At 44.7% G+C, this 25,435-nt stretch overlaps 1 protein-coding gene across 6 annotated transcripts in view; it reads left to right on the forward strand.

Annotated features, from left to right (window-relative positions):
- FCHO1 (FCH and mu domain containing endocytic adaptor 1) overlaps positions 1 to 24,275 on the forward strand; it is a 212,451-nt gene extending 188,176 nt beyond the window's left edge. For all 6 annotated transcript variants that reach the window (XM_073547749.1, XM_073547741.1, XM_073547775.1 and 3 more), the window contains exons 21-28: positions 3,676 to 3,781; positions 13,829 to 13,940; positions 14,043 to 14,198; positions 15,129 to 15,258; positions 15,382 to 15,563; positions 19,764 to 19,822; positions 19,995 to 20,159; positions 23,713 to 24,275. In XM_073547749.1, the coding sequence (XP_073403850.1) occupies positions 3,676 to 3,781; positions 13,829 to 13,940; positions 14,043 to 14,198; positions 15,129 to 15,258; positions 15,382 to 15,563; positions 19,764 to 19,822; positions 19,995 to 20,159; positions 23,713 to 23,732 (930 nt within the window). In that variant the 3' untranslated portion in view covers positions 23,733 to 24,275. The remainder of the gene's footprint in view (positions 1 to 3,675; positions 3,782 to 13,828; positions 13,941 to 14,042; positions 14,199 to 15,128; positions 15,259 to 15,381; positions 15,564 to 19,763; positions 19,823 to 19,994; positions 20,160 to 23,712) is intronic.
- Positions 24,276 to 25,435: the final 1,160 nt, after the last annotated feature.

Here is a 25,435-nt window from a genome sequence, read left to right on the forward strand (position 1 = left end):
GACGAGTTGATGTTTTTATTGGCACTTTTTGATCGCTTACTATTCAGATTTTTGGGAGACAGAATGAATAAACAGCAATTCAGGATTTTTTTTGAGGGGGGATGAATTATGCCCTTCTGTATGTGGTAAAATGGCAGTTTTATTCTTAGGGTCAGTACGATTACAGCGATACCTCATTTATATCATTTTCTATGTTTTGGCTCTTTTACACAATAAAAACTACCGTATTTTCCGGCGTACAAGACGACTTTTTAACCCCTGAAAATCTGCTTAAAAGTCGGGGGTCGTCTTATACGTCGGGTGTCGTCTTATACGCCGAGTGCATATGGCGGGGGAGTGGTCCCGATGAAGAAGGGAGGGTGTAGGTGGTGTTATCATCCCCTTTTACCTCATTGGTGGCAGCGGTGCAGCGGCTCCTTCAGCAGTGTGGCGGCTCTGTGCTGGGGGTCGGCGGCAGCGGCTCCTGTTTGTCCAGCGTCGGGGCTCCTCCGGCATCTCCCCATAGCCCGGAGGCCCAGGCAGCTCCATTGCGGTGATGGGGTGGCCTCCGGGAAAATGGCCGCCGGAGCCCGCGCGAGCTCAGATTCAGATCTCGTCCCGAGATCTCGGGAGATGAGATCTGAATAACATGGAAGGATTATTACGTCTAATGTCAGAAAGGGGTTATAAATCTGCAGTGAAATATCTTACCTCACAGAAATAATTAGCTGCGATCCCCCTGCTGTCCTGTTTGTATACTCTTTTCTTCCTCCCCTGCCCAGGAGCTGTAGTATGATCAGATCATGTTCCTGTACAGTCAGACAATGCCATTACACAGTACACAGTAGGGGCACATTTATAAGATTATCTCCGCACAGGAACATTTTATTTATACACAGCCAATTGTGGAAATTATTATTGATCAAAGATGTATTCATTAAAATTAATTTTGTTTGTGGGAAAACCCCTTTAAGTATGTGCTTGGCTGATCCCCATTTAGTAAGTAGTGTCCTTAGATTTCTCTTCTAATTTAGTTAACGAGTGTACATACCCGAAGAGTGTACATGTAAAGATGTAATCCAGTAGGCTTAAATGTTCCAGTAACATCACAAATGGTATATCGCCTAAAAAAAAGGCACTTCCAATCACAAATATATCCTAAGAAAAATAGGAAGCTAAATGCCTTAAAATATATCAAATTTTTATTTTAACAAATGCTAAAAACATTACACAAATGCTATAATAATATAGTACAAATGAGTGCAACAAATGCAAAAAAAACAGGCCTTAACAAAGGTACATAGGGGTTTCAAAAAGGCATGTATATCCGAATCTTATTGTTCATCAATAGATAGATGCAATATTAGAGCAGGTATAATACAAAAGGAATGTCTCAAAAATAGTAAACTGAGCAAAAAGCTTCCCATATAAAACTTCCTTAAACCAAACCCTGTTTCAAATCAATAATAAGGATTCTAGAAAAAATGTCCCCATAGAGTAACATGCCAGCCTATTTATAATGGCTATATTGCATATAGGCTGCATAAGTGCATAGTGCTGTGCAGGCAAGTATACCACAATAGGCTGCATAAGAGCATAGTGCTGTGCAGACAAGTATACCACAGTAGGTAGCATATATAATTAAAAAACACAAAAATTGAGCTTGGTTTGAGTTGGTACACATGCAGCATATAAATGCATGTTCACATGGCCAAAAACCATACAAAACCTACAAAAGACAAAATGAAAAAAAAAACCCTGCTATAATTAAGTAAAAAGCAAAAGTGCATTTAAATCATACAGAGTTCTTAGTAATACTGTATTTGATCAAACATAGCATAAAAGCCGTCCCACCATCGACAAGGTGACTCTGTGGTCGGGGCAGTCAACTTTGACACATGATAAGGTTATTAATACTAGACCGTGTAAGACCGCCCCGACCACAGAGTCACCTTGTCGATGGTGGGACGGCTTTTATGCTATGTTTGATCAAATACAGTATTACTAAGAACTCTGTATGATTTAAATGCACTTTTGCATTTTACTTATTTAATTATAGCAGGGTTTTTTTCATTTTGCCTTTTGTAGGTTTTGTAGCATATATAATTAGCCAGATAGAAAAAGGAAAGGAAAAGTAGCTGCTGCAGAACAAATACCGTACCTAGTCAGCCCTGGCACCCCTGACGCGCGTTTCGCGGTTATGCTTCTTCCAGCACTATGCACTTATGTAGCCTATTGTGGTATACTTGCCTGCACAGCACTATGCACTTATGCAGCCTATATGCAATATAGCCATTATAAATAGGAATTTGGCTGGCATGTTACTCTATGGGGATATTTTTTTTTTTTTCTAGAATCCTTATTATTGATTTTAAACAGGGTTTGGTTTAAGAAAGTTTTAGATGGGAAGCTTTTTGCTCAATTTACTATTTTTGAGACATTCCTTTTGTATTATACCTGCTCTAATATTGCATCCATCTATTGATGAACAATAAGATTCAGATATACATGCTTTTTTAAGGCCTGGGTTTTTTGCATTTGTTTTCCTCATTTGTACTATATCATTATAGCATTTGTGTAATGTTTTTAGCATTTGTTAAAATAAAAATGTGATTTTTATTTTAAGGCATTTAGCTTCCTATTTTTCTTAGGGTTTAAGGCTATGTGCACACGTAGCGTTTTAAAACGCTCACTAAAAACCGGACTCCTTCCCAGAAATCGCGCGTTTTTTTCCCGCGCGATTTCACTGCGATTTTACCGCGATTATGATCGCGATTTTGCCGCGATTTTCGCGTGCGTTATTCAAGCACTTTCCAAGCGATTTGAAGCATCGCTTGGAAAGTGATTGACAGGTTGGTCACACTCGTCAAACATAGTGTTTGACAAGTGTGACCAGGTTTTTACTATTGAGGCCGCCTATGCGGCATCAATAGTAAAAGATAGGATGTCAAAGTGCTAAAAAAAAAATAAAAAAAAAAATCGGGGTATATTTACCTTCCGGCGTCCCGCGCTGCATTCCCGGGCCACAGCGTTCCCAGTAATGCCTTGCGAGACCTGTGATGACGTTGGTCTCGCGTTGCTATAGCGATCACGCGAGACTACGTCATTACAGGGCCTTGCTGCAAGGCATTACTGGGAACGCTAGGCCGGGAATGCAGCGCGGTACACCGGAAGGTAAATATACCCCAATTTTTTATTCTTTTTTTTACAGGGGTATGGTACCCAGGGCCTGGAGGACAGTCTCCTCTCCTCCACACCGTGGGTACCAACCGCACATGAGACGCTTAACTTCCCGCATGGTGGGCATAGCCACATGCGGGAAGTAAGCGATTCTCACGCATTCCTATGGGTGTGGAATCGTGGCAATTCTTTGCGATTCCGCACAAAAGAATGAGCATGCTGCGATTTTTTCCGTGATGCGATTCCGCCGCGGAAAAAAGCGCAGCATTAGCACAGCATGTGCGGAATGCCATAGGAATGTATGGGTGCGTTCTGTACACGATTTTTAAGCGTTTTTGCGCCGAAAATCGCGGCAAAAACGCTTAAAAATCGCTACGTATGCACACAGCCTAAATGTTCCAGTAGTGTGAAACCCCTGTCTAGTATTCTCTAGGTGTTGGTTTGATGGAACTGTACAAAGCATGTTGGCAACCTGACAGCATACATGTAGCTTCACTCTACACATTTGTTTCCCAGACAGCCTCTTTCAATCAGTCTCTCCTGATTCCTGGTCCTCCCTCTAGTGCGACCAGTGATCGTGGATTCTTCTCTCCTCCAACCTTGAGTGCTGGACTTTCTGTTGGTAAGAGTGCTGGAAAAATGTAATTTCTGTACATTATTATATCAAAATAGATTTTTCTTTACTTACTCTATGCCACTTCTCTGTTGTGTTGAAACGGTCAATTCTACAAAAGTAACATGAGCTTGAGCTGTTAATACATTTTTCTGGTTTAGGAAGTCATTTAAAGAATTTCTCAATTTTCGGTGAAGGTTCCCTCCTTAGGAATCTTATCTATAAGCTAGAGCTAAAATTAGTGCTGTGCTTGAAGGCTAGTAATGTGCATATATTACATGAACAGATAGATTATCTGTGTGAGGGTATGTGCACACGTATGCAGAAAATTCCTGACAGAAAACCAGACTCCTTCCCAGAAAATGTGCGTTTTTTATGCGTTTTTTTCCGCAAAATTAATGAGCATGCTGTGGTTTTTACCGAAAAAAACGCATCAATATGCACAAAGTGCAGAATTCATTAAAATGAATGGGATGCTTCTTGTAAGCGGGTTTTCCGGTAAAAACGCTTGTGTGCACACACCCTTATACTTCAGTTCTGCAACTGAACCACTTGAGAAATAACCATTTGCGGCTGGGATGAATTGGGAATTACAGCTGTTTGATGGAGTCCGCTTTGTGATCCGCTGCAGCCACAGTAGGGGGAAAATCTTAAAAACTCTGAGAAATAAGTTGCTATAGTACATCTCCTTACTTACTAATATGTTGTCATTTTTAAATCATTAAATGTTCAGTTTCCTAAAATGTAATTTGCATTGTTTATATATTGCAATTTAATTATTTTTATTTTGATCTTGTATGTTTAAGCCACACTGAACTCTGCATGATTTTCATTCTTAAAGGGGGTCTTATGTTTTTCTTTTTTGTATTTCTTTCAATCTGGCTGTCCCTGTAATGAGTCTCCAAAACCTAGTTTGTTTTTGTCTTTTGTTCCCCTTCAGTCTTCTGCGGCTATCCATGTGGTTTATTACCTACATCCAGAACTTCTTGTGAGCTCTCCCTCTGTGCTGTGCCTCTAGACTACATTTCTCAGGAGGCAGTGCACGCTGGCTGTATTGCCATAGCTGGATCTGTCCCACAGCTCATATATTCACTCTGTGCTTGCCCACACCACCTACAAAGCACCCTCCTGAGACTTTCTATATAGTCTCAAGATGAATAAATCACTACCCATACAGTTTCTCTATCCTAACATTTTTCTCCTTCGTCTCATTGGGGGACACAGAGACTGTGGGTGTGTGCTTCTGCCGTCTGGAGGCTGACACTAAGTATACAAAAAAAGAGTTAGCTCCTCCTCCGCCGCATACACCCTCGCCCCCAGACCGGGCGTAACTCAGTTTTTTGCTTAGTGTCTGATGGAGGCACACGCAGTCTGGAGCTCCAGACTAGATTTTTTTTTTTTTTTTCTTCTTTTCTATGAAGATAAGACAGGGGCGACGGATCCTATAGAGAGGGTCCGATCTCCCCAAATCATCAACGGGCGACCACGTGTGAGTAACCCTCCACGTGTTTCTCTCCCGCACCGAGGGACACATCTGGGACTTTTCCCCAGACAACCATTTTTCTTTTTTATTTTGTAAAGAGGCGGCAACGCATCCTGATAAGAGGATTCGGTTTCCCCATCGACCCCAACGGGCGAGCACGTGTGAGTGATCCTCCACGTTGTTCTCTCCTGCAACGTGGGAATGCTTAATGCCCCTACCACCCCTAGGTAGTGAGACCAGGGGTGGAGTTGGAGGCGCAGGTGAGCCAAGGGATTGAAGCGGGGGCGGAGAGCGGTGCAGTAGCCTCCCCCTCCCTGCCCAGGGATGGGGTTGAGAAGCACCTCAAGAGAGCCCCCTCGGCGGCCCGGCTCACCTTTGTTAATAGGAACACCGGGACCAGGTAGTCCGCCTCTCACCCGGCGCTGCCCCCGGCGGGTAACGCCGCACGCGGAGTGCGGCCAGAGCCCCGCGGGCGGCCGCGGCCCCCGCTGTATGGGGAGATCCGTGAGTGCCGCGCGAGGCCCCGCCCGCCGACTTCCAGGGGTAGCCGGAAGCCCCGCCCACTAACTTCCAGGGGCGGAGAGCGGCGGGCGCGCACAGTTACCGGGGACCTCCCGCCCCCCTCCTTGCATTTCCTCGCCGAAGTGGGGCCGGAAGCCACCGCCTATCTCCCGGAGTGCGAGTGCCCCGGCGAGTAACGCCGCACGCCCCGTGGAAGAGACGCAAGGTGGGACATTACCGGTGGGTGAGTGCAACCCCGTTTCGAGTGCCGCACTAGTAGTCAAGGAAGGGGTTATCCTCCTCCTCCTACCCTACCTTGCAATATGTCTGGCAAAGGGAAAGCTCACTCTTTCCTATACGCTGTTTGCGTTTCCTGTGGGGTCAGGCTGCCTAAAGCGCAGCCGGGTAAATTTTGTGAAGCCTGCGAGTCGGAGCGAGCCCAGGAGCCCCCCATTGTTGCAGAGCCCAGAGGTCAGGACCCTCCAGAATGGGCGGTGTCTTTATCACACTCTATGATGTCCCTTACAAGGGCAATTGAGTCTCTCCAAGGCCCAGGCAGGGACAAGGATGGTGGTCTGCCAGCGGAAGACAGCTCGTCCACGTCTCAGGACCCTCCGACCGTTAGAGGCCGCTCCAGCACCAGACAAGCTCATAGCAAGAGAGCTCGTTCCCCGTCGGCCGGACCCTCTGGGGCTTCGGCGGCGGGTATTAGGGTATCTCGTTCCCCGTCGCCGAGCTCAGGAAGCGAGCAGGATGAGGGCGAGGAGGAGGAGGAGGAGGCCTGGAATCCAGAAAGCCTGGGATACCAAGACTCGGTGGACAGCCTCATTGAGGCAGTCAACCAGACATTAGAGATCGAGGACGATGTGTCCACGGCCTCAGGTCACAAGGTCTCCTTAAAAAAGACCAGGCGACCGCATAGAAGGTTTGCCACGCATCCGGAGTTCGAGGAGCTAGTCCAGAAACATAGGGAACACCCGGATAAGCGTTTTGCAATGCAAAAAGCGCTGCAAGCTAAGTATCCGTTTCCTCCTGAACTCCATAAGGGATGGGTGGAGTCGCCAGTGGTGGACCCACCAGTATCACGTTTAGCGTCAAGATCGCTATTGTCGATACCCAGCGGTTCTTCTATCAAGGACCCAACTGATCGCCTTATAGAGGGGCTTGCCCGCTCGGTGTATGAGGCAGCGGGGTCGGCCCTAGCCCCCTCCTTTGCGGCTACTTGGGTGGCTAAGGCCATGGTTTCATGGGCGGACGCTCTGCAGAATGCCCTCCAAAACAGAGATCTGCCTGCGGAGGTCTTGGAGGTGACAAATCAGATCTTAGGGGCAAGTGATTTTCTCGTCAGCGCCTCTCTGGACGCGGCCGAGTGTTCTGCTGTGGCAGCAGCAAATGCGATCGCCGTTAGGCGAGCATTATGGCTGAGATTGTGGAAAGCGGATTCTATCTCCAAAAAATCCTTGACCTCATTGCCTTTTCAGGGCAATCGGTTGTTCGGTGAGAAGCTTGATAAGCTTATCTCAGAAGCCACAGGGGGGAGGAGTAGTTTCCTCCCACAGCAGAGGACTTGGCCAGCATTCAGGCAGACACAGAGGCGTTTTCGGCCCTTTCGTAACCCCTGGAGGGGGACTTCGGCCAGAGCATCCACCTCCGCAAATGATGGTCAGATTAGGGAAAGGCAAACCTCTTACAGAGCCAATCCGCTGGGTAGAGGCCGAGGCCGTTTGCCCAGAACAAGGGGGGCCAGATCCCAAAAGCCTCCAGCAAAATGACTCGAGGCGCTTCGTACCTACGGACGACAGAGTGGGCGGACGCCTGCTAAGGTTCAGCCACGTTTGGGTCGCAGTGGCACGCGACGCTTGGGTGGCAGAATTGATATCGTCCGGGTACAAGATAGAGTTTCTCGGACTCCCGCCACGGCGATTCTTCCGTTTCCGGAACAGAATCGCAGGCGGAGGGTTTGTTACAGGCCATAATGACGCTACAGCGCAACGGGGTCATTGTCCCAGTGCCGAAAACCGAAGAGACACAAGGTTTTTACTCCAACCTGTTTTCGGTCCCCAAAAAAGACGGGACAGTAAGGCCAGTATTAGATCTAAAAATCCTGAACAAATTCATCCGAGTCAGGCGGTTCCGGTTGGAATCCCTCCGTTCGGTCATTGCAGCCATGGATCCAGGGGAGTTCCTGGCCTCGATCGATGTGCAGGATGCATATCTGCACATTCCGATTTTTCCTCCACACCAGAGGTTCCTGCGTTTTGCGATCGGAGGGCGACATTTTCAATTTGTTGCTCTGCCCTTCGGTCTGGCCACTGCTCCCAGAGTCTTTATGAAGATAATGGCGGTGGTTATGGCCATCCTGCATGCTCGGGGCATAACGGTACTACCTTACCTGGACGACCTTTTGGTAAAGGGGCCGTCGTTTCAGGCGTGCCAGGAGAATGTCAGTATCACGCTGGATACCCTGGCCCGTCTAGGCTGGTTGATCAATCGGAACAAGTCGTCCTTGGTTCCAGCCCAGAGAATCGTATTCCTAGGCATGGTTTTCAACACCTCCCGGGGGCTGGTGATCCTCCCTCAGGACAAGGCGCGAAAGATCAAACGGGGTACGGGACCTTCTACAGTCAGGCTCCAGATCCATCCGGTACGGCATGTGTGTGTTGGGCAGAATGGTGGTGGCGATGGAGGCAATCCCGTTTGCCCAGTTCCATCTCCGTCCGCTTCAGCATGCGCTCTTGTCAGCATGGGACCGAAGGCTGCTATCCCTCAGTCATCGGTGCAATTTGTCTCCGCTGGTCCGACGATCACTCCGATGGTGGACTCGCGACTCGTCTCTGGTCCAGGGGAAACCCTTTCCCCCGGAACAGTGGTTGGTGGTGACGACCGATGCAAGCCTGCAGGGTTGGGGAGCAGTTTTCCAGAGTCACACAGCCCAGGGGCGGTGGTCCATTCAGGAGATAATTCTCCCGATCAACATTCTGGAGATACGGGCAAGACGATTGGCCCTGCAACATTTTCAGTGTTTCCTGAGACACCGGCCGGTGCGCATTGTCAGACAATGCTACAGCAGTAGCATATGTCAACCATCAAGGGGGCACGCGCAGCCAAGCAGCCATGCGCGAGGTTGGGCTGGTACTGCGTTGGGCCGAAAAGAACCACGTGGTAATTTCAGCGGTGCACATTCCGGGAGTCGAAAACTGGGCGGCAGATTTTCTCAGCCGACAGGGGGTCGCGGCAGGGGAATGGTCCCTGCACCCCGAGGTTTTTCAACAGATCTGCCAACGGTGGGGGACTCCAGACGTGGACCTTATGGCATCCAGAGAGAACGCCAAAGTGCAAAGGTTCGTCGCTCGATCCCTCGACCCGCAGGCGATCGCAGCAGACGCTCTGGTGCTTCCATGGAGCCAGTTTCGTCTCCCGTACTTGTTCCCCCCGCTACCTCTGCTTCCAAGAGTCATCAGAAAGTTAAGGAGAGAGAAGGTTCCAGCAATTCTGCTAGCCCCAGACTGGCCTCGGAGGGCCTGGTATGCAGATCTGGTTCAGCTAGTGGTGGACGTACCCTGGCGTCTACCAGATCGGCCGGACTTGCTGTCCCAGGGGCCGATCTACCATCCGAACTTAGGGGCCCTGTGTTTGACGGCGTGGCCATTGAATCTTGGCTGTTAACACAGGCAGGATTCAGGCGCGATGTGGTGGCCACGATGGTGAGTGCCCGAAAGCCTTCCTCGGCGAAAGTATATCATCGGACTTGGGAAGTTTTTTTCCGTTGGTGTAGGGATCGCGGAGTGGCTCCTCTGGTTTTTTCAATCCCCAACGTACTGGCTTTTTTGCAGGCAGGGCTGGACGCAGGATTGTCTCCGAGTTCGCTCAGAACGCAAATCTCGGCCCTGTCGGTCCTTTTTCAACGAAAGGTCGCTTCGGTCTGGCAGGTTAAGACGTTTATGCAGGGGGTCGCACATTTAGTACCCCCCTATAAGGCGCCGACGGAATCATGGGACCTGAACTTGGTGCTCAGGGCCCTTCAGGAGCCTCCCTTCGAACCGTTACAAGAAGTCTCCTTACCTTACCTGTCCAGGAAGGTCGTTTTTCTGGTAGCTATTACGTCTATTAGGCGGGTTTCGGAATTGGCGGCTTTATCTTGTAAACCGCCGTTCCTGACTTTTTATAAGGATAAGGTAGTTTTAAGGCCAGCTCCTCCCTTCTTGCCGAAGGTTGTCTCTGCATTCCATATCAACGAAGACATTGTCTTACCCTCGTTTTGCCCGGCACCGGTGCACAGGGTAGAAAAGGCTTTGCACACCCTGGATCTGGTAAGAGCTCTTAGGAGGTATGTGACAAGGACAGCACCTTTCCGCCGGACAGACTCTCTATTCGTGATCCCAGAAGGGCGGCGGAAGGGGCTTGCTGCGTCCAAAGCGACTTTGGCCAGATGGGTTCGCCTGACGATCCAAGAATCTTATGAAATCAGTGGCACGCCGGTTCCGGCAGGGATCAAGGCACACTCGGCTCGAGCAGTGGGTGCCTCATGGGCACTGCGACACCAAGCTTCAGCAGAACAGGTGTGCAAAGCAGCTACCTGGTCCAGTTTGCATACGTTTGTCAAACATTATAACGTACATACCCAGGCATCCTCGGATGCAAGCCTGGGAAGAAAGATTCTCCAGGCAGCAGTTGCGCACCTCTAATCAGGGGCGCAAAATAGCATGGATTGGGTGAGCTAAGATCCCGCCCAGTGACTGCTTTAGAACGTCCAACAGTCTCTGTGTCCCCCAATGAGACGAAGGAGAAACATGGATTTTTGTGAGTACTCACCGTAAAATCCTTTTCTCCGAGATGCTCATTGGGGGACACAGCACCCACCCTACTAGCCAGTTGGCTTTTGCTTATTTTAAGTTATACAAATCCTTATGTAAGGATCAGGGTGGTCCCTTTTCCAGATGTATAATTTCTTGCCTGAATTTAAGGCGCGTTCTCCTACTGCTTATGCACTAAACTGAGTTACGCCCGGTCTGGGGGTGAGGGTGTATGCGGCGGAGGAGGAGCTAACTCTTTTTTTGTATACTTAGTGTCAGCCTCCAGACGGCAGAAGCACACACCCACAGTCTCTGTGTCCCCCAATGAGCGTCTCTCGGAGAAAAGGATTTTACGGTGAGTACTCACAAAAATCCATGTTTTCCACTTCACCTAGTAAGTGCTGTCTTGAGACTCTCCTGCAAGTCCATAATGGTTACTGCTGCTGACAATGGCACCACACACCACTATACTGTGGGGGGAGCAATGAGTCCTATATGAATGTATTCTAGCAGTTTGGGACACTAGATTGCTGGGATCATCCCCTCTGGCCACTAGTTGATAAAATTCCCATTCCTTGAGGAGTCTGCGCTGCTTCTGCTGTTCTATATCTTCCCCCTAATTGATCACTCACCACTTGCCAAGGATCACTGGCTGTGTAACCTCTCTTTCCCCGAAAATGATAGCCAGCAATGTGTTTTGAAAGCAAAGTCCTGCCTTCTGCGTGTATGGCTGTGACTGACTGACAGGCTATGTTCTGTACAAAGCATAGACAAGAAGTCTCTGTGCTCTGAATAGTCTATACCAGAAAATAAGGAGCTGGCAGTCTCATGGCTATATGTGACCGCTCCAAGGAACTGAGCAAAATTTTAAAAGCAAGCAAATTATGACGTTTATTATATTCTCACAGATTTTACAATGATTTAATAATCTGGTGTGTCCACAAAACTTCTTTTTAACCCCTTCACCCGCCAGCCTGTTTTCACCTTACTGACCAGGCAAATTTTTACAATTCTGTACACTGTCACTTTATGGTAATAACTCTGGAACGCTTCAATATATTCCAGTGATACTGAGATTTTTTTTTTTTTTGTAACACACTGTACTTCATGTTAGTGGACAATTTTTTATTCAATATGATTTGCATTTATTTACGAAAAGATTGAAAATTTGACAAAAATTGAAAGTCTAGCAATTTTCAAACTTTTAATTGTTAAGTTAACCAAAAAAAAAAAGAGGGAGGTGCTTTAAAGTAAAAAATACTCATCCATAAATCACTATGAAAAAAAACCAAAAAAAGAATGGATACCAGAGCTATATTAACCACATAATAATTTTATTGGTAATACTCACGAGATAAAATAACATACTAATCAGATTCAAGACAACAACTATTAAAAACAGAATACATATAAAGGGGAGCGACACCTAGGTGGCACGTCAATGCAGGAGAGAAAAGATTATATAAACTCCTAAAAAAATAAAATGTACCGGTACATCTAATCAGGTGTATTAATGGTAATATAGCCAGTCCAAATGTTAAATAGCAAGGTCAAAATCAATAATAGAAAAAGCCAAGTTGAACTGGCCTATAAACAATATATATAACTCCAATAAAGTGGCGAACAATAATATAAAATAATTTGCGTGTAAGGAAGCCACTAAAATGGTAAACAAACGGACTTAATCATAAAGTGCATAGTGCTTTAATAATAGGATATAATACACACAATCGTTCAGTAATATAGACCAAAGCAAAAATCAAATCAAGCATAAAGTGCATAATGCCTTATTATATAAATAAATTATGTACCCATAGTCAAATGACAAACATTCATGTGGGCATATAACAATGAATAATGGCCAAAATAAACTGAATAGATGACAAATGCAAGTAAAAGTAAAGTCATGGAAAAATAAAAAACAAACCTGCAGAGAACATGGAGGATGGAAAACCCCAACGCGCGTTTCGCTTAATGCTTCTTTGGGCGCCCCCGTGTATCTGTTGTGTGCCCCCCAAAGAAGCATTCAAAAAGTCAAATGGCGCTCCTTCTCTTCCGTACCCTGCCGTGCACCCAAAGTAGTTTTCCCCCACATATGGGGTATCGGCATGCTCAGGACAAATTGCACAACAAATTGTATGGTCCATTTTCTCCTGTTACCCTTGTTAAAGTTTTATTTTTTCCTTCCACATTCCATTAATTCCTGTTATGCACCTGAAGAGTTAATAATCTTAAGTTGTTTTGAGCACCTTGAGGGGTGCAGTTTTTAGAATGGTGTCACTTTTGGGTATTTTCTGCCATATAGACCCCTCAAAGTCACTTCAAATGTGAGGTGGTCCCTAAAAATAAAATGGTGTTGTAAAAATCGCAGGTCAACTTTTAACCCTTATGTTTTCAAAAATTGTGCTGATGTAAAGTAGACATGTGGGAAATGTTATTTATTAACTATTTTGTTACATATCCCTGTCATTTAAGGGCATAAAAATTAAAAGTTTGAAAATTGCCAAATTTTTATAATTTTCAACAAATTTCCTATTTTTTTTGCATATAAACGCAAGTCATATTGAAGAAATTTTACCACGGTCATGAAGAATAATATATCACGAAAAAACAGTCCTCTATGAATCACTGGGATCCATGGAAGCGTTCCAGAGTTATTACCTCATAAAGCGACAGTGGTTAGAATTGTAAAAATTGGCCTGGTGAGGAAGGTGAAAACAGGCTTGGGGGTGAAGGGGTTAAAGCATTGAGGAAAGAAAAAGACCATTTAAATTTTTCTCACAAATATTGCTTTAGCCCCAAATTTGTTGTTTTCACAAGGATAACAGGAAAAGATGGAGCCCCCTCCCTCTCCTAGTCCTCTAAACCTCTAAATGCTGCAATCGTTATTGATCGCACTATTAAGAGGGTTGGGTTAAACAGCTGGACCACGCCTTACTGTGACAGTCAGAGCTCGGCTATCACTTAAGCAGAGTTCGCGGCAGTGATCGTTCGGGCACAGCTCCAATGCCTGCTTGATCGCCATGACTTAATAGTACGTCAAAAGTCAGCAAAATACTGCTAAATATAACATACCGGTAAATCATATGTCGGGAAGGGGTTACGTTTCCTATAATGAGTTTTGTTGACTTTGACGCTGCATATTTTCACTGCCCAAAAGGAAAAAAGCATCTTACAGGTTTGCAGAAATCTCCTACCCGCTGTAGAAAATCTTCACCATCAAAATCTTTCCAGATACTCATTGTGGGAATGTAGCCTTATTCAACTAATTTCTTCCAGGATTATCTCGTGGACCCAGTCCTGTTATACTAGGATCTCAGGAATCCCTACCTGTAGCAGCTGCTTTCACAGAGTATGTCCATGCTGTTTTTGAAGAAAGTGGACTAGAAGGGTAAGATTGCAGACGTGCAATTAGTATTTTCTTTTTTTTTTTTCCTCGTGTTTTAATGTTTTGTATATCTTGTAATTTCCTGGAACTATTCTGTTTTTGCAGTTCTGGAGTACGTGTGTCAGGAGAGCTTACAATGTCCTTTCCAGGAGGCATTCTTCGCGTGTTTGGTGGATCCACTCAACCTCCAGTATTAAGTTTTCGGCTCATCCATACATCTGATGTTGAGCAATTCATTCCAAATCCTGACCTTCTGTATAGGTAAGAGGATGGTTCCGTGTAATGTTATTTGACCTGAGCTGCTGTCAGGTTCTCAATCATGGCCTATGAAGCTGCTAATGATTTGGCAGTCAGGTTTGGGCACATTTGAGCAATATATCATTCCTTTTAACGATCAAGTAGAATTTAGTAGTAGAACAATGGAAGTCATTGAAAGCTATCTCAACGAAAAAGGTTGTGTTTTATCACCTCTGCGTTAAAATTACAACTTGGTGTATATTGAGGGACAAAACTTTATTCGGTCACTATTTGTAAGAACCAGAAGTAACTTCAAAATACAGAACAATTTGAGATTTTTTTCCATTATATTATTTCTGTCTGCAAGTTTTATTCCTGATTTTGGGTTACAAATGCTGATCATAATACTGTCATTAGTGATGAGCGAGTATACTCGTTGCTTGGGTGTCCTCCGAGTATTTTGCCGTGCTCGGAGATTTAGTTTGTCGTGTCAGCTGCATGATTTGTGGCTGCTAGACAGGCTGAATACATGTAGGAATTCCCTAACAAACAGGAATTCCCCACATGTATTCAGGCTGTCTAGCAGCCGCAAATCATGCAGCTGAGACAGAAACTAAATCTCCGAGCACGGCAAAATACTCGGAGACCACCCGAGCAACGAGTATACTCGCTCATCACTAACTGTCGTGTGAATAATGGCTGATTGATATTCACAATGTACACGTTAAAATCTAAACATGTTAATGAATACCCCACCGTGTTTCACTATGAAGACACAGACGTTTTCAGCCCACATTATATGTGTATGATGGGGCGCGTGCTCAGTGGTGAACAATAGTAAAAGTATCCTACCATGCTCCTACGAAGCTTAAAACCTTTCCTTTCTATACATTTAATTGATTCACTTTTGCTTTGAATAAATCATCTAAACTTTTTCCATACTGAATTTCCCAGCGACTTGTCTCAGAGTGACCCGAACTGCAAAGACTTCTGGCTAAACATGCAGCGGCTGACGTCTCACCTGCAGAACATGGCGGAACAGCACACCGCTCCGTATTACAATGTCGTCCTACTCAAGTATCAGGTACTTTGTCTCTTCAGGCCTTCTTTTTCCTGTAAGTTGTTACTCTCTCTCACTATGGTGTTCACATCTGGTTTATTAAATTTTTACAAACAATTCTCATGGTGATTTTCCTTGGATTTTAAGGTTTTTAAGCCTGGCATGTCCGCTGCTCCATTGCATCTTTCATCTTCCTGGAATTGCTGTTCCACATCCACAGAATTCAGCCTGGAGTATAAACCTAACCTGCCGTCTTTGTGTGACGTGCACGTTCTTCTTCCCCTTGATGAACCTTTATCCAACTTGCAATGTGATCCTCCAGCTCGCTGGTAAGAGAGTACCTTCATGCGTGGAACCTTTCTGACACCACTGATGGCGTATTGCAGGCTTACGTTACTGTGTGCATCACTATGTAAGGTGATCTGTGCTGCGGACTGCACTGCCAGTATTGTGGATGAGATTGTACTAAATTCCATGCACACGCTGGGTAGAAAATCTGCAGCTTGAATTGACCTGGTCTGCGAATTTTACATCCACAACATGTCAATATGTGCTGTGAATTTTCATTACAGATATTGCAGATGTATAAATAATAGTAGTCATATGCAGAAAGAAAACAGAGGTCATTGCAACACATCACCCTAGTATGGTTTGTAAGCTCTATGTAAGTGAATACTTTTATGTTAGAAAAGACTAAAGTATTCTAGGAGTGAGAACTTTAGTACTGCAGTGTAATTATTAGTTGTGAGTTTGCGGAAATCTGACTGCACTCTGATGACATCCAAGTGCAGTCCAATATTTTCCGCTCATCCATAGACTTGAATGGGTGAGTGGCATCTGATTTTCAAAGTGAAATCTCAGCATGCTGCAATTTATTTTTCACTTATTAGATCAGTGAAAACAATTGTGCATCAGTACAGTCCCATTGAATAGTATTGGTCCAAGTGTTATCTGATCAAAACTCTTGATAGCACTTGACCGATGTATATGCGGGTGTGAGCGAATCTAAAGTGGGAATATGAATTCCACGTTAAATCTGCATAGAAAAACTGAACAAAAGGTGATGTGTAAAGCAAGCAAAAACTAAACTCCACTTACATTCTCTTCCTAGTTCTCCGGCCCCTCAGAAACAAGCAAAAGCTGATGTCGATCTGAGATGATAAAAATTATCTTTTTTTTTTTCATGCAGAATTATTTAGATTTTGGAACAAGCAAGGGTAATTGTTGTCTAGAATAGCTAAAGGTGCTTTGAAACCAATATATATTGTGACCCTTCGTGACACATGAGAAGGGACCCAGTCTGATCCCAACCTGATTAATTGTAATTTCTTGGAAATGGAGCAAGCATTTTATCCAGTATACAGTAGGCAGGGTAGAAAGTCATTGCACTGATTGCTCATCCACTACAGCAGCGCTTTCCCTACCTGTAGCTCGCGAGCCACATGTGGCTCTCACGGAAACGGCATGAAAGCAGTGAATTATTCCTGACAAGCTGAAGATGGAGGACGACTCATTCTCCTCCTATCTGGTGACATCCCTATTTTCTGCCTGGCTGCTACCTCTTTCTCCTAGTTAGTATTTCCCTGCTCGTTCCTGCTTCTTGTTTTTACTGGCTGCCTAATTATCACTTTGGAGGAAGGCCCAGGCATTATCACTGCAGATGTATTCTGCAGCTCATCTAGCCAAATTGGCACTATTCTCCCAGATTATCCCACTGTGGAAGCATGAAGCGGTGAGCTGCCAGATGACTGGATCAGCGTTCTCCAAGCATGCTTCAGTCAGCTGGCAGATCACCGCTCCATGCCGGGATGTCACTCTCCACAAAGCAGAAACATTGCCCCTCTGACCTCAGTCCAGAGCCTCTCACCTAGCCAAATCAGTTCTCTTACTTTGCACTGATGAGGGGAAATAACCCAAAACAGTGTCTTCAAGTTGAGATTCTGATTTGGCTTTTATCCTAATTGATATTGCAAGGCTTGTTAAAGGGTCCATAATGACTTATAAGATTGCTGCTTCCAACAGGTGGCACTATAGAGTTTAAGTCTAGTGATGAGCGAACGTAAACGGATAACGTCTGATCCAAGCAAGCTTGGGTGTTATCCGAGCATCTTGGAGTGCTCATATCTTCTATTCGAGTCTCTTCTGCTGCATGATTTGCAGTTGTTAGACAGCCTCAACACTTGTTGGGATTCACAAATCATGCAACCAGCAGGGACTCTAACATAATATACAAGCTCTTCCAGATGCTCGAATAAGACGTTATTCAAGCACATTCACTCATCACTGATCAAGTCCTTTTTCTCTCTGAAGAGGCAATTTGCATAATAAAATGCCCAGAGGAGCATTGCATGTGAATAAGCCTCCTTACCTTGGCATGCCAGAGCCGGTATGTCACTCTCAGCAAGGAGATACCTTACCCCTTTGCATACTACTGACACTGAATTTTATGGTGAGGACACAGTTGAGATTTTCTTCTGATGACTTTTCTCTGAAGGCCATATTTGTGCAGGTGTCTCTGATCAGTAGAATAATGTACCATAGGCTGTGTGCAGATATGCAGCGTTTCCGCAGCGGATTTTACCGCGCAGAAACGTTGCATATCCGCATTGTGATGTACAGTACCTTTAAAATGAATGGAAAAAAAAAAACGCTGTGCAGACGCTGCGGATTTTTCCGCGCGGTTTTCCTGCGGTACAAAATCCGCAGCATGTTACTTCTTTTGTGCGGTTTTCTATCTCCCCTGTTAACAAATCCGCAGGGGGAAGACCGCAATGGAAAACCGCACAAAAAACGCATGAAAACCGCGTGAAAAATGGAAGAAATCCGCAGGAAAAATGCAGGTCATTTGACCTGTGGTTTTCTTCCATTCTGCACGGAAAAATCTGCAGGGCTCAAAACTCCGTCTGCACTCAGCCTAACTCCTGTATCTGCTAAATCTTCCTGAAGGTCTTTTGCAATCAAGCAGAGTTTCTTGTTTGCCTCTCTAGCAATCCTAAAGGCCCCGTCACACACAGCGATGTCGGCTGCGAGTTCGCTGATTTTGTGACGCCACAGCGATCTCGCCAGAGAGATTGCTGTGTGTGACACATATCAGCGACCGGCCCCCCTGTCGGGTATCGCGGATCGTGCTCTAACGTCCTGGGCCATTTTTTGATCGTTGGTCTCCCGCTGGCCAGCACGCATTGGTGCGTGTGGCAGCGAGAGACCAGTGATCAGCGATGCTGGTATCCAACGTAAACATCGGGTAACGTCTTATCCAAGCATGCTCTGGTGTTATCAGAGCATCTGGCCATGCTCATATATTATGTTCGAGGCTCTGCAGCTGCATGATTCCTGGCTGTTCGGCAGCCTCAACACGTGGGGATTGTGTAACAAACAGGCAATCCTCAGGTGTTGTGGCTGTGTAAATGGCAATATATGTATTTTTTGCCTAAAATACAAAGGAAATGTGTCATCTTTAACTCTAACTTTTAGAGATCATTTCACCTTCATCTTGCTTAACAGTTCACAATAACAGTAATTTTGACTAGGGGTGCCCAAACCTTTACCTACCACTGATTGTAAAGGTTGTGATCTACGCATGCACTGGATATCAGGGCACTGTCCCAGCTCTCCTTTTATGCCCTTTTAGTGCCATGCAGTAATACAGCACACAGCTAAAAATAGGTATGTCCCTGGGTGGAGAAAAAATTCTGGAAAATAAAAATACTTAATTATGTGTTAACAATAATTAAAGAAAAACACATTGGGACTGATTCATCTAAGAGTTTCCCCCAGAAAACTGGACCAAAACACTTTGAAAAGTCACAAGATTCTGAGGCTGGGTTCACATTGCGTTTGTGGGCATTGTTTAACGCATCCGTTACATAGCGGCATTAACGCACCCATAGACTGCAATAGACAAGCGCATCGCTAACGCATGCCATGATCTGCATGTGTTCGCGATGTGCTGTCATTCTGTGATGGACCCTCGGACGCGGTCTGCAGCGTTCGGGGGTCCGTCACCGCTAGCGCAGATAGGGAAGCTGCGCTAGCGTGATCTCTAAACGCAATCACAATATGACAGTAGCGTTAATGCAGTCCGTTAACACTATGCGTTGAACGGACTGCATTAACACAATGTGAACCTAGCCTAAGGTATCTCAGAGTTGCCTCAAAACTTTGAAACATTTGACATTTTAACACTACAGGTAGCTCAGGCAAAATGAGCGGAGCTGGGGATGATGCAGGGTTTGGCAGTGTTATACCAGAAATATTGCTACAGTCCCCAACCGGAGTAACTCTTCTGACGGGGGGCACGCCACTGATGAAAAGCAGTGAATTTATTAAGTATTGCGCGTTTCTTAATGACTATGGCACATCTTATTCCTTCACCCTCATAATAAGTGCATACGAAACGCCAGTCTTAGTGAATCGGGGGCCATTGACTTTTTTAAATGCCATTTGCAGACATCTAAATCTGCACCAGTGTCCTGGTAAAGTAACCTAACATGTATCTGGCAACAAACAAATTTTCTTTGTTTTCCCAGCTCGGAGAGAAGACTGCTATGGCAAATACCCAATGCGTCACCCGGAAAGGAAAAAGATGGTAAAGAGATATGAAACAGACAATACGTAAAATAATGGGGCATTTGGGTAAAAACTTTAGACAAACTGGCAGAGCGGATAACTGCAGTAAACATGGGCATTTTCTGTACAATACTACCTGATTAAAACCTGTATATAGCACGTGTGTGTGTTAACCTTGATGACTCTTCCAGGCTACGGGAAGCTGTGTGCCCGCTGGCAGCCTCTTCGTGGGTGCAGCACTCCCTCTCCAGCTGCGGCCCAGTTTACATGTGAGGGTCGCACATTGTCTGGGGTGGACATAGAGCTGGTTGGATCAGGGTATAGGATGTCGCTGGTCAAGAAAAGGTTTGCAGCAGGTAATGATTTTTTTCATCATTTTGCACTTTGAAGTTTCCTAACATCTCTTCTTGTGGACCGTGCTTTTGTGCACTGAATAGTTAACATCAAATATCGATATGATTGCTGTTTGGAAGGGTGAATAGAGGGGTATACTCTACCCTACGTAAAAAGGTAGATACGGAATATTCTATCCTCAATATGAAAAAGTGCTGCAGGCCAACTATGGCTAGCTCCCAATTTATTAGCGGATCCAGATCAAAATATGTGTATGAGGTTCAGGAGAAGCTCATGGCGACAGAAAACATGATGCAATGTATTTTGTATGCATCTTTAGTTTTATACGTTTTATCCTTTTTTTCTTTTTTTTTTTTTTTTACATTTTGACTTGCCTCATTTTATTCACGCATAAAGAACTGGATTGTTAGATGGTGTACATTGCGTGTATACAGAATGTTAGGTGGACAGAGGTGTATGCCAAAGATACCCTTGTAAATGGACGGCCCTTGCTAATAATTGTATCCAGTTATAGCCATCCATGAGTCTCTTTTAAACGCAATAGCCAGTTTCATGGGCAATTGTGTTTTTTCCATTAAAATTCTAAACCAATTGGCTTCTATAATCTGTTTCACAGTGCATAGCTGACTGCAGAATTGAGTTAACTGTGGATCAGTCAGTGAGGTCATTCTGACATTAGTTTGTAACTCTTGTCTTTCATCTATTGAGCTCCTCTATCTTAATACATCAAAAGTGAGCTTAATGGCCAGTCACCTGAGACGAATCTCACCTTTGGCTTCACCATGGGCTTATAATAAATGAACAGAAATAGAGAAGCTATGGTAGCGCCTTTTCATCCAAACTCCTTTCAATGGTGTGGCCAATTACTTATGTCTGCTCAGCTTCTGAGACCAATGCAGGTTACTAGCGATATCTGGCTCGCTACAGAAGATGTTTTAATCTTTCATCTATGAATTTCCGTATGGCATCATTCATCTACCAACCCTTATTACCAAATAGCTTGGAATCCTCAATGGTTCACCTGTGGATTATGGCCTGTCTGTTTAGGTTTGCAGATATGGTCGATGGGAACTCATTGGCGATTGACTCATTTGAACATATGAAATATAATTTTCCTGTTACCAACGGTGAATTTTTCCCATAGATACAGATCAATCATTTAGCGACATCTATCTTTGGCTCCTTTTAAGGTTTCATCCCCAACTGAGTTTGAAAGGATACACAGGAGAAGCCCGTCCACTAAGGGGTTGATAGCTGATAGTTATAGGATAACTAGAAATAGGCCCGATGCTATCGTATCGGGAGTGCGGTGAAATTTAGACGTCACCGCTATTCCCCACGCAGGCGCAGTAACAGCTGCGTTGTTATTGCACATGCGCAGGTAGAGCGCGCAGTTGTGGCTGTTACTGCACGTGCGCGAGAATAGCGGTAACGTGAATGTCACTTGCGCAGGCGCAAGTGACATACACGTCACCGCTATTCCCGCGCATTCGTAGTAATGACGCGGCTGCGGCCACGAACTGCGCCTGCGCAGGTGACACTGCAGCGGTGCCTTATGGGATTTGGAGACTGCGGATAGAAGTCCCAACTGGCAATTATTTATAGAGATGAACTTATCTCAAGGGACCTCATTTGTCAAACATTCCTATATGACTAGAGAGCAGTCCTCCTTGGATAGAGAATGGGCACCACAGCTTTGGCAGACTATTTCGACTAAAGCCACTAAGGCTGTGTGCACACGATGCAGATTTGCAGCAGATCCGCAGCGGATTTTCTTAATAAATGGAATCCCCAAATTCTGAGTACCTGTTGGGTCTTCAGTGGGTTCTCCAGTACATGACCAGAAGAGATATTTAATTGTCTTCATTTTGGGTGATAGTCAATCTGATTCCAGGCGGTATTATTTACAGTGGTTCCCTTAGACCGACCGGTCTATCTCCTCAACATTTCTCTTAAAGGAATGGGTAGAATCTCTTTCAAGCTTGCATTTATTAACGGCTGCCAGGTGTTTGAGTTTGTTGCTGGAAGCGGGTATTTCCTCCCTCTCGATAAGATATCTCAGAAGAATTTGCAACATTTGTCGCTGCTATACTGAATGCATTTGAGACAATTTGGGCACCTTGGGACCATTTCTGGGCATAAGGCTTCTTGTTCCCTTTTTTTTTTCTTTTTACCTCCCTCCCCGTCCACTTGTGTCTTGGTCCTTTGTATTCTGTACTGTTAGCAGTGTATGTCCACACCACGCTGCGTTCTAATTACCGCGTACATGCAGATTTACTGCGTGTAATGACATTCTATTGGTCAAAGTACGCAGTAGAGACTAGCATCTCCACTAGACACATTTGACATCCTGCGGCTCATAAACCTGCACCGTGAGTGTGTTTATGCAGGGTTAAATAGACCAGGCGCCAACGCGCTACTATTCCTGATTGTGGGCACGCAGCCCCTTACAGTGGAAAAAAATATTCCCTAGAGATCTTTAGTGTATAATATGATTACTGAATTTGCAACACCAAAAGGAAAAGTCATGGAATTATAGAAATTCCAGGATGGATAGACATAGTAATGATATGCAAATGAAAAAAACACATGGAAATAACCTTTTTAAAACATCTCCATTCATTCAGGAATGAGTATGATCACCATGCTCAGACGTACACGCGCTTATACACCTTGGCAAGCTATCAGTGAGGTTTTTAAATGGTTGCCTGAGGATTTCGCCAGCAGCGGATCTCCATAATTTGCCTGCCCAAGTACATTCAGCGTGGCAGTAGATTCCTCAGACGATTAATGCCCTCATTGATAGTATGCCAAGGTGTGTAAATGCGTGTACTTCTTAATGTGGCACATCTTTTCATGGGGTAATACTGAAGATATGACACTTTGATGCAATGTAAAGTAGTGTACAGCTTGTATAATAGTATAAATTTGGTGTGCCCTCTAAGTAACTCAACACACAGCCAGTAATAATGTCTAAACCCCTGGCAACAAAAGCTAGTGCACCTCTAAGTGAAAATGGCCAAATTGTGCCCAAGATGTCAATGCTCTGTGTGGCCACCATTACTTTCAAGCACTGCCTTAACTCGCTCTCTTGGGCATGGAGGTCACTAGAGGTTCACAAGTCGCTCCTCCACGACGACATCATGGAGCTGGTGGATGGTAGAGACCTTGCGCTCCTCCACTTTCCATTTGAGGTTGCACCACAGATGCTCAATAGGGTTTAGGTTTGGAGACATGCTTGGCCAGTCCAGTACCTTTTCCCCTCAGTCTCTTTAGCAAGGCAGGGAAAGTCTTGGGGGGTGTTTGGGGTCATTCTCATGTTGGAATACTGTTCTGTAGCCCAGTTTCCAAAGGGAGGGGTCATGTTCAGCTTCCGTATGTCACACTACGTGCTGGCATTCATGGTCCCCTCGATGAACTGTAGCCGATGGATTGGGGAAGAGCATTCTAAAGTGAGCTGATCATTATTGGGGGAGTCATGTATGGTGTGTGCATTTTCAGAGGTGACGAATATTTTTCCTTATTACCGAGTTATGTTTCTGTGTTTTATTTTAGGTAAATATCTTGTTTGCTGAGACCTGTCAAGTTTACTTGGGAAACCGCAGTTTCCAGTCTTTCCTGGAGAGTAGCTGTGCTCGGAAGAGGGTGGAAGATTCACGTAAAGGGATGTTGCCTGTCGACGTAGTATGGATTATACAAGCACTTTAGAGTTTTTAAGGAGATTGTGTATATTTTTGTGGCATTTGGCACGGGTGTGATCAGTTCTACTCGGACTGCACAAGAGATCGTTCCAGGGCACTTCTGAAATCATCGTTTAATTAGTATTTGCAGTTTGATCATCTTCATCAGAGGTTTCGTAGTCCCCTAGTTCAGTTACAGGGGGTATACAGTATTTTCTTATGCCTGCTGAAGCTAATGCATTGTGTATGTGAGAATGAAGCCTAGAAACTCAACATTTATAGGAATACATTGCACATGCGCACTGTATGTACATTTTTGTACTGTTTCCACCATTTAGTTTTGTCTTTCTGAAAGGTTAAGTATTAGAAAAAATATATTATAAAGGTATATATTGTGTGTACATATCCAATAAAAACGATGGCTGTCAAAATGTAGAAGTGGTGCTGGTTTGACTGAGATCTAAGCGAAAGTGATTAACCTGACTTGAATGGTGTTTCTTGGTGTATGTGCACACTGCGCCTTTAGATGTGCTTGTAGCCGCCAAGTTGTTCGCGGGGAAGACTCCTCAGAAATCAGTGTTTTTATTTCTAAAAACGGGGCTATTTTGGGGTGTCTTTTCTGAGTGTTTGATTCCAAACTCATTACCACGTGTTTTTTTACCTTGTGTTAACTAGTGAGCATCTTCCAAGTAGAAGAATGATCAGGTCGCATCTTTTAACCACTTTGCTTATGTAGCTGAATATTTTAATCAAGTCAGTGATACATAAGGCCCGTTTACACAGAGAGAGAATCTGCAAGCAAGTGGTTCGTCCCTGATCATTGGGCCCTGTAAACATGCTGCCAATCAGCCAACAAACCAGCAAAATCTGATTTTGCCATTATGTCACAGTGGCCTTGAGAAGCCATACTTGTGAAAACGGGAACATCATGAAAGATGTATGCTTATGACAGTAAAGGCGAGGTAGATAAGACCGCCTGTGTACATGCTCCGAACCGGACCTCTTCACATCTTCTATATGTTACAAACATCGCTGTCACGTTAACTTTTGTTCCTTACCCTTATTACATTCCTTTTCTGTGAGAAACTAAAAAGTACTTGATTAGTGAGTAACAGGATCGATAATACAATAACTACTTTAACAGCTTCCCGACCACCACCCATGTGAGCACGGGGAGCTGGGGGTTCTTATGGCAGCCGAAGGTCATTTTTGATGACTGCCAGGTTCGGTGCTCTGTTATACTCAGCCAACAGCCGAGTCTAACAGGCGATCTACCCTGAAAACTGACAAGCCTCATGTATTCCAGTACACGTGTATTGCAATGCATGAGACCAGTGATCAGGAAAATAAAAATTTGAAGTCTGATACAGGGACTAAGGAAAAAAAATAATTTTTAAGTAAAAAAAAACCAATATATATACTGTATATTTATGTAAAAGAAAAAATAAATGAAGTACACATTTGGTATTGTCGCTTCCGGAATGACCCAGCCTATAAAACTGTGATATTAGTTAACCACTTCAGTCAACAACACCCTAAAAAAAAGTGGCAAAAACAATGCTTTTTCATTATACCGACAAACAAAAAGTGGAATAAAA

The sequence above is a fragment of the Dendrobates tinctorius genome, unplaced genomic scaffold (genome assembly GCF_039654945.1).
Source record: "Dendrobates tinctorius isolate UK_male_01 unplaced genomic scaffold, ASM3965494v1 ptg000011l, whole genome shotgun sequence".
Taxonomy (NCBI): Eukaryota; Metazoa; Chordata; class Amphibia; order Anura; family Dendrobatidae; genus Dendrobates; species Dendrobates tinctorius.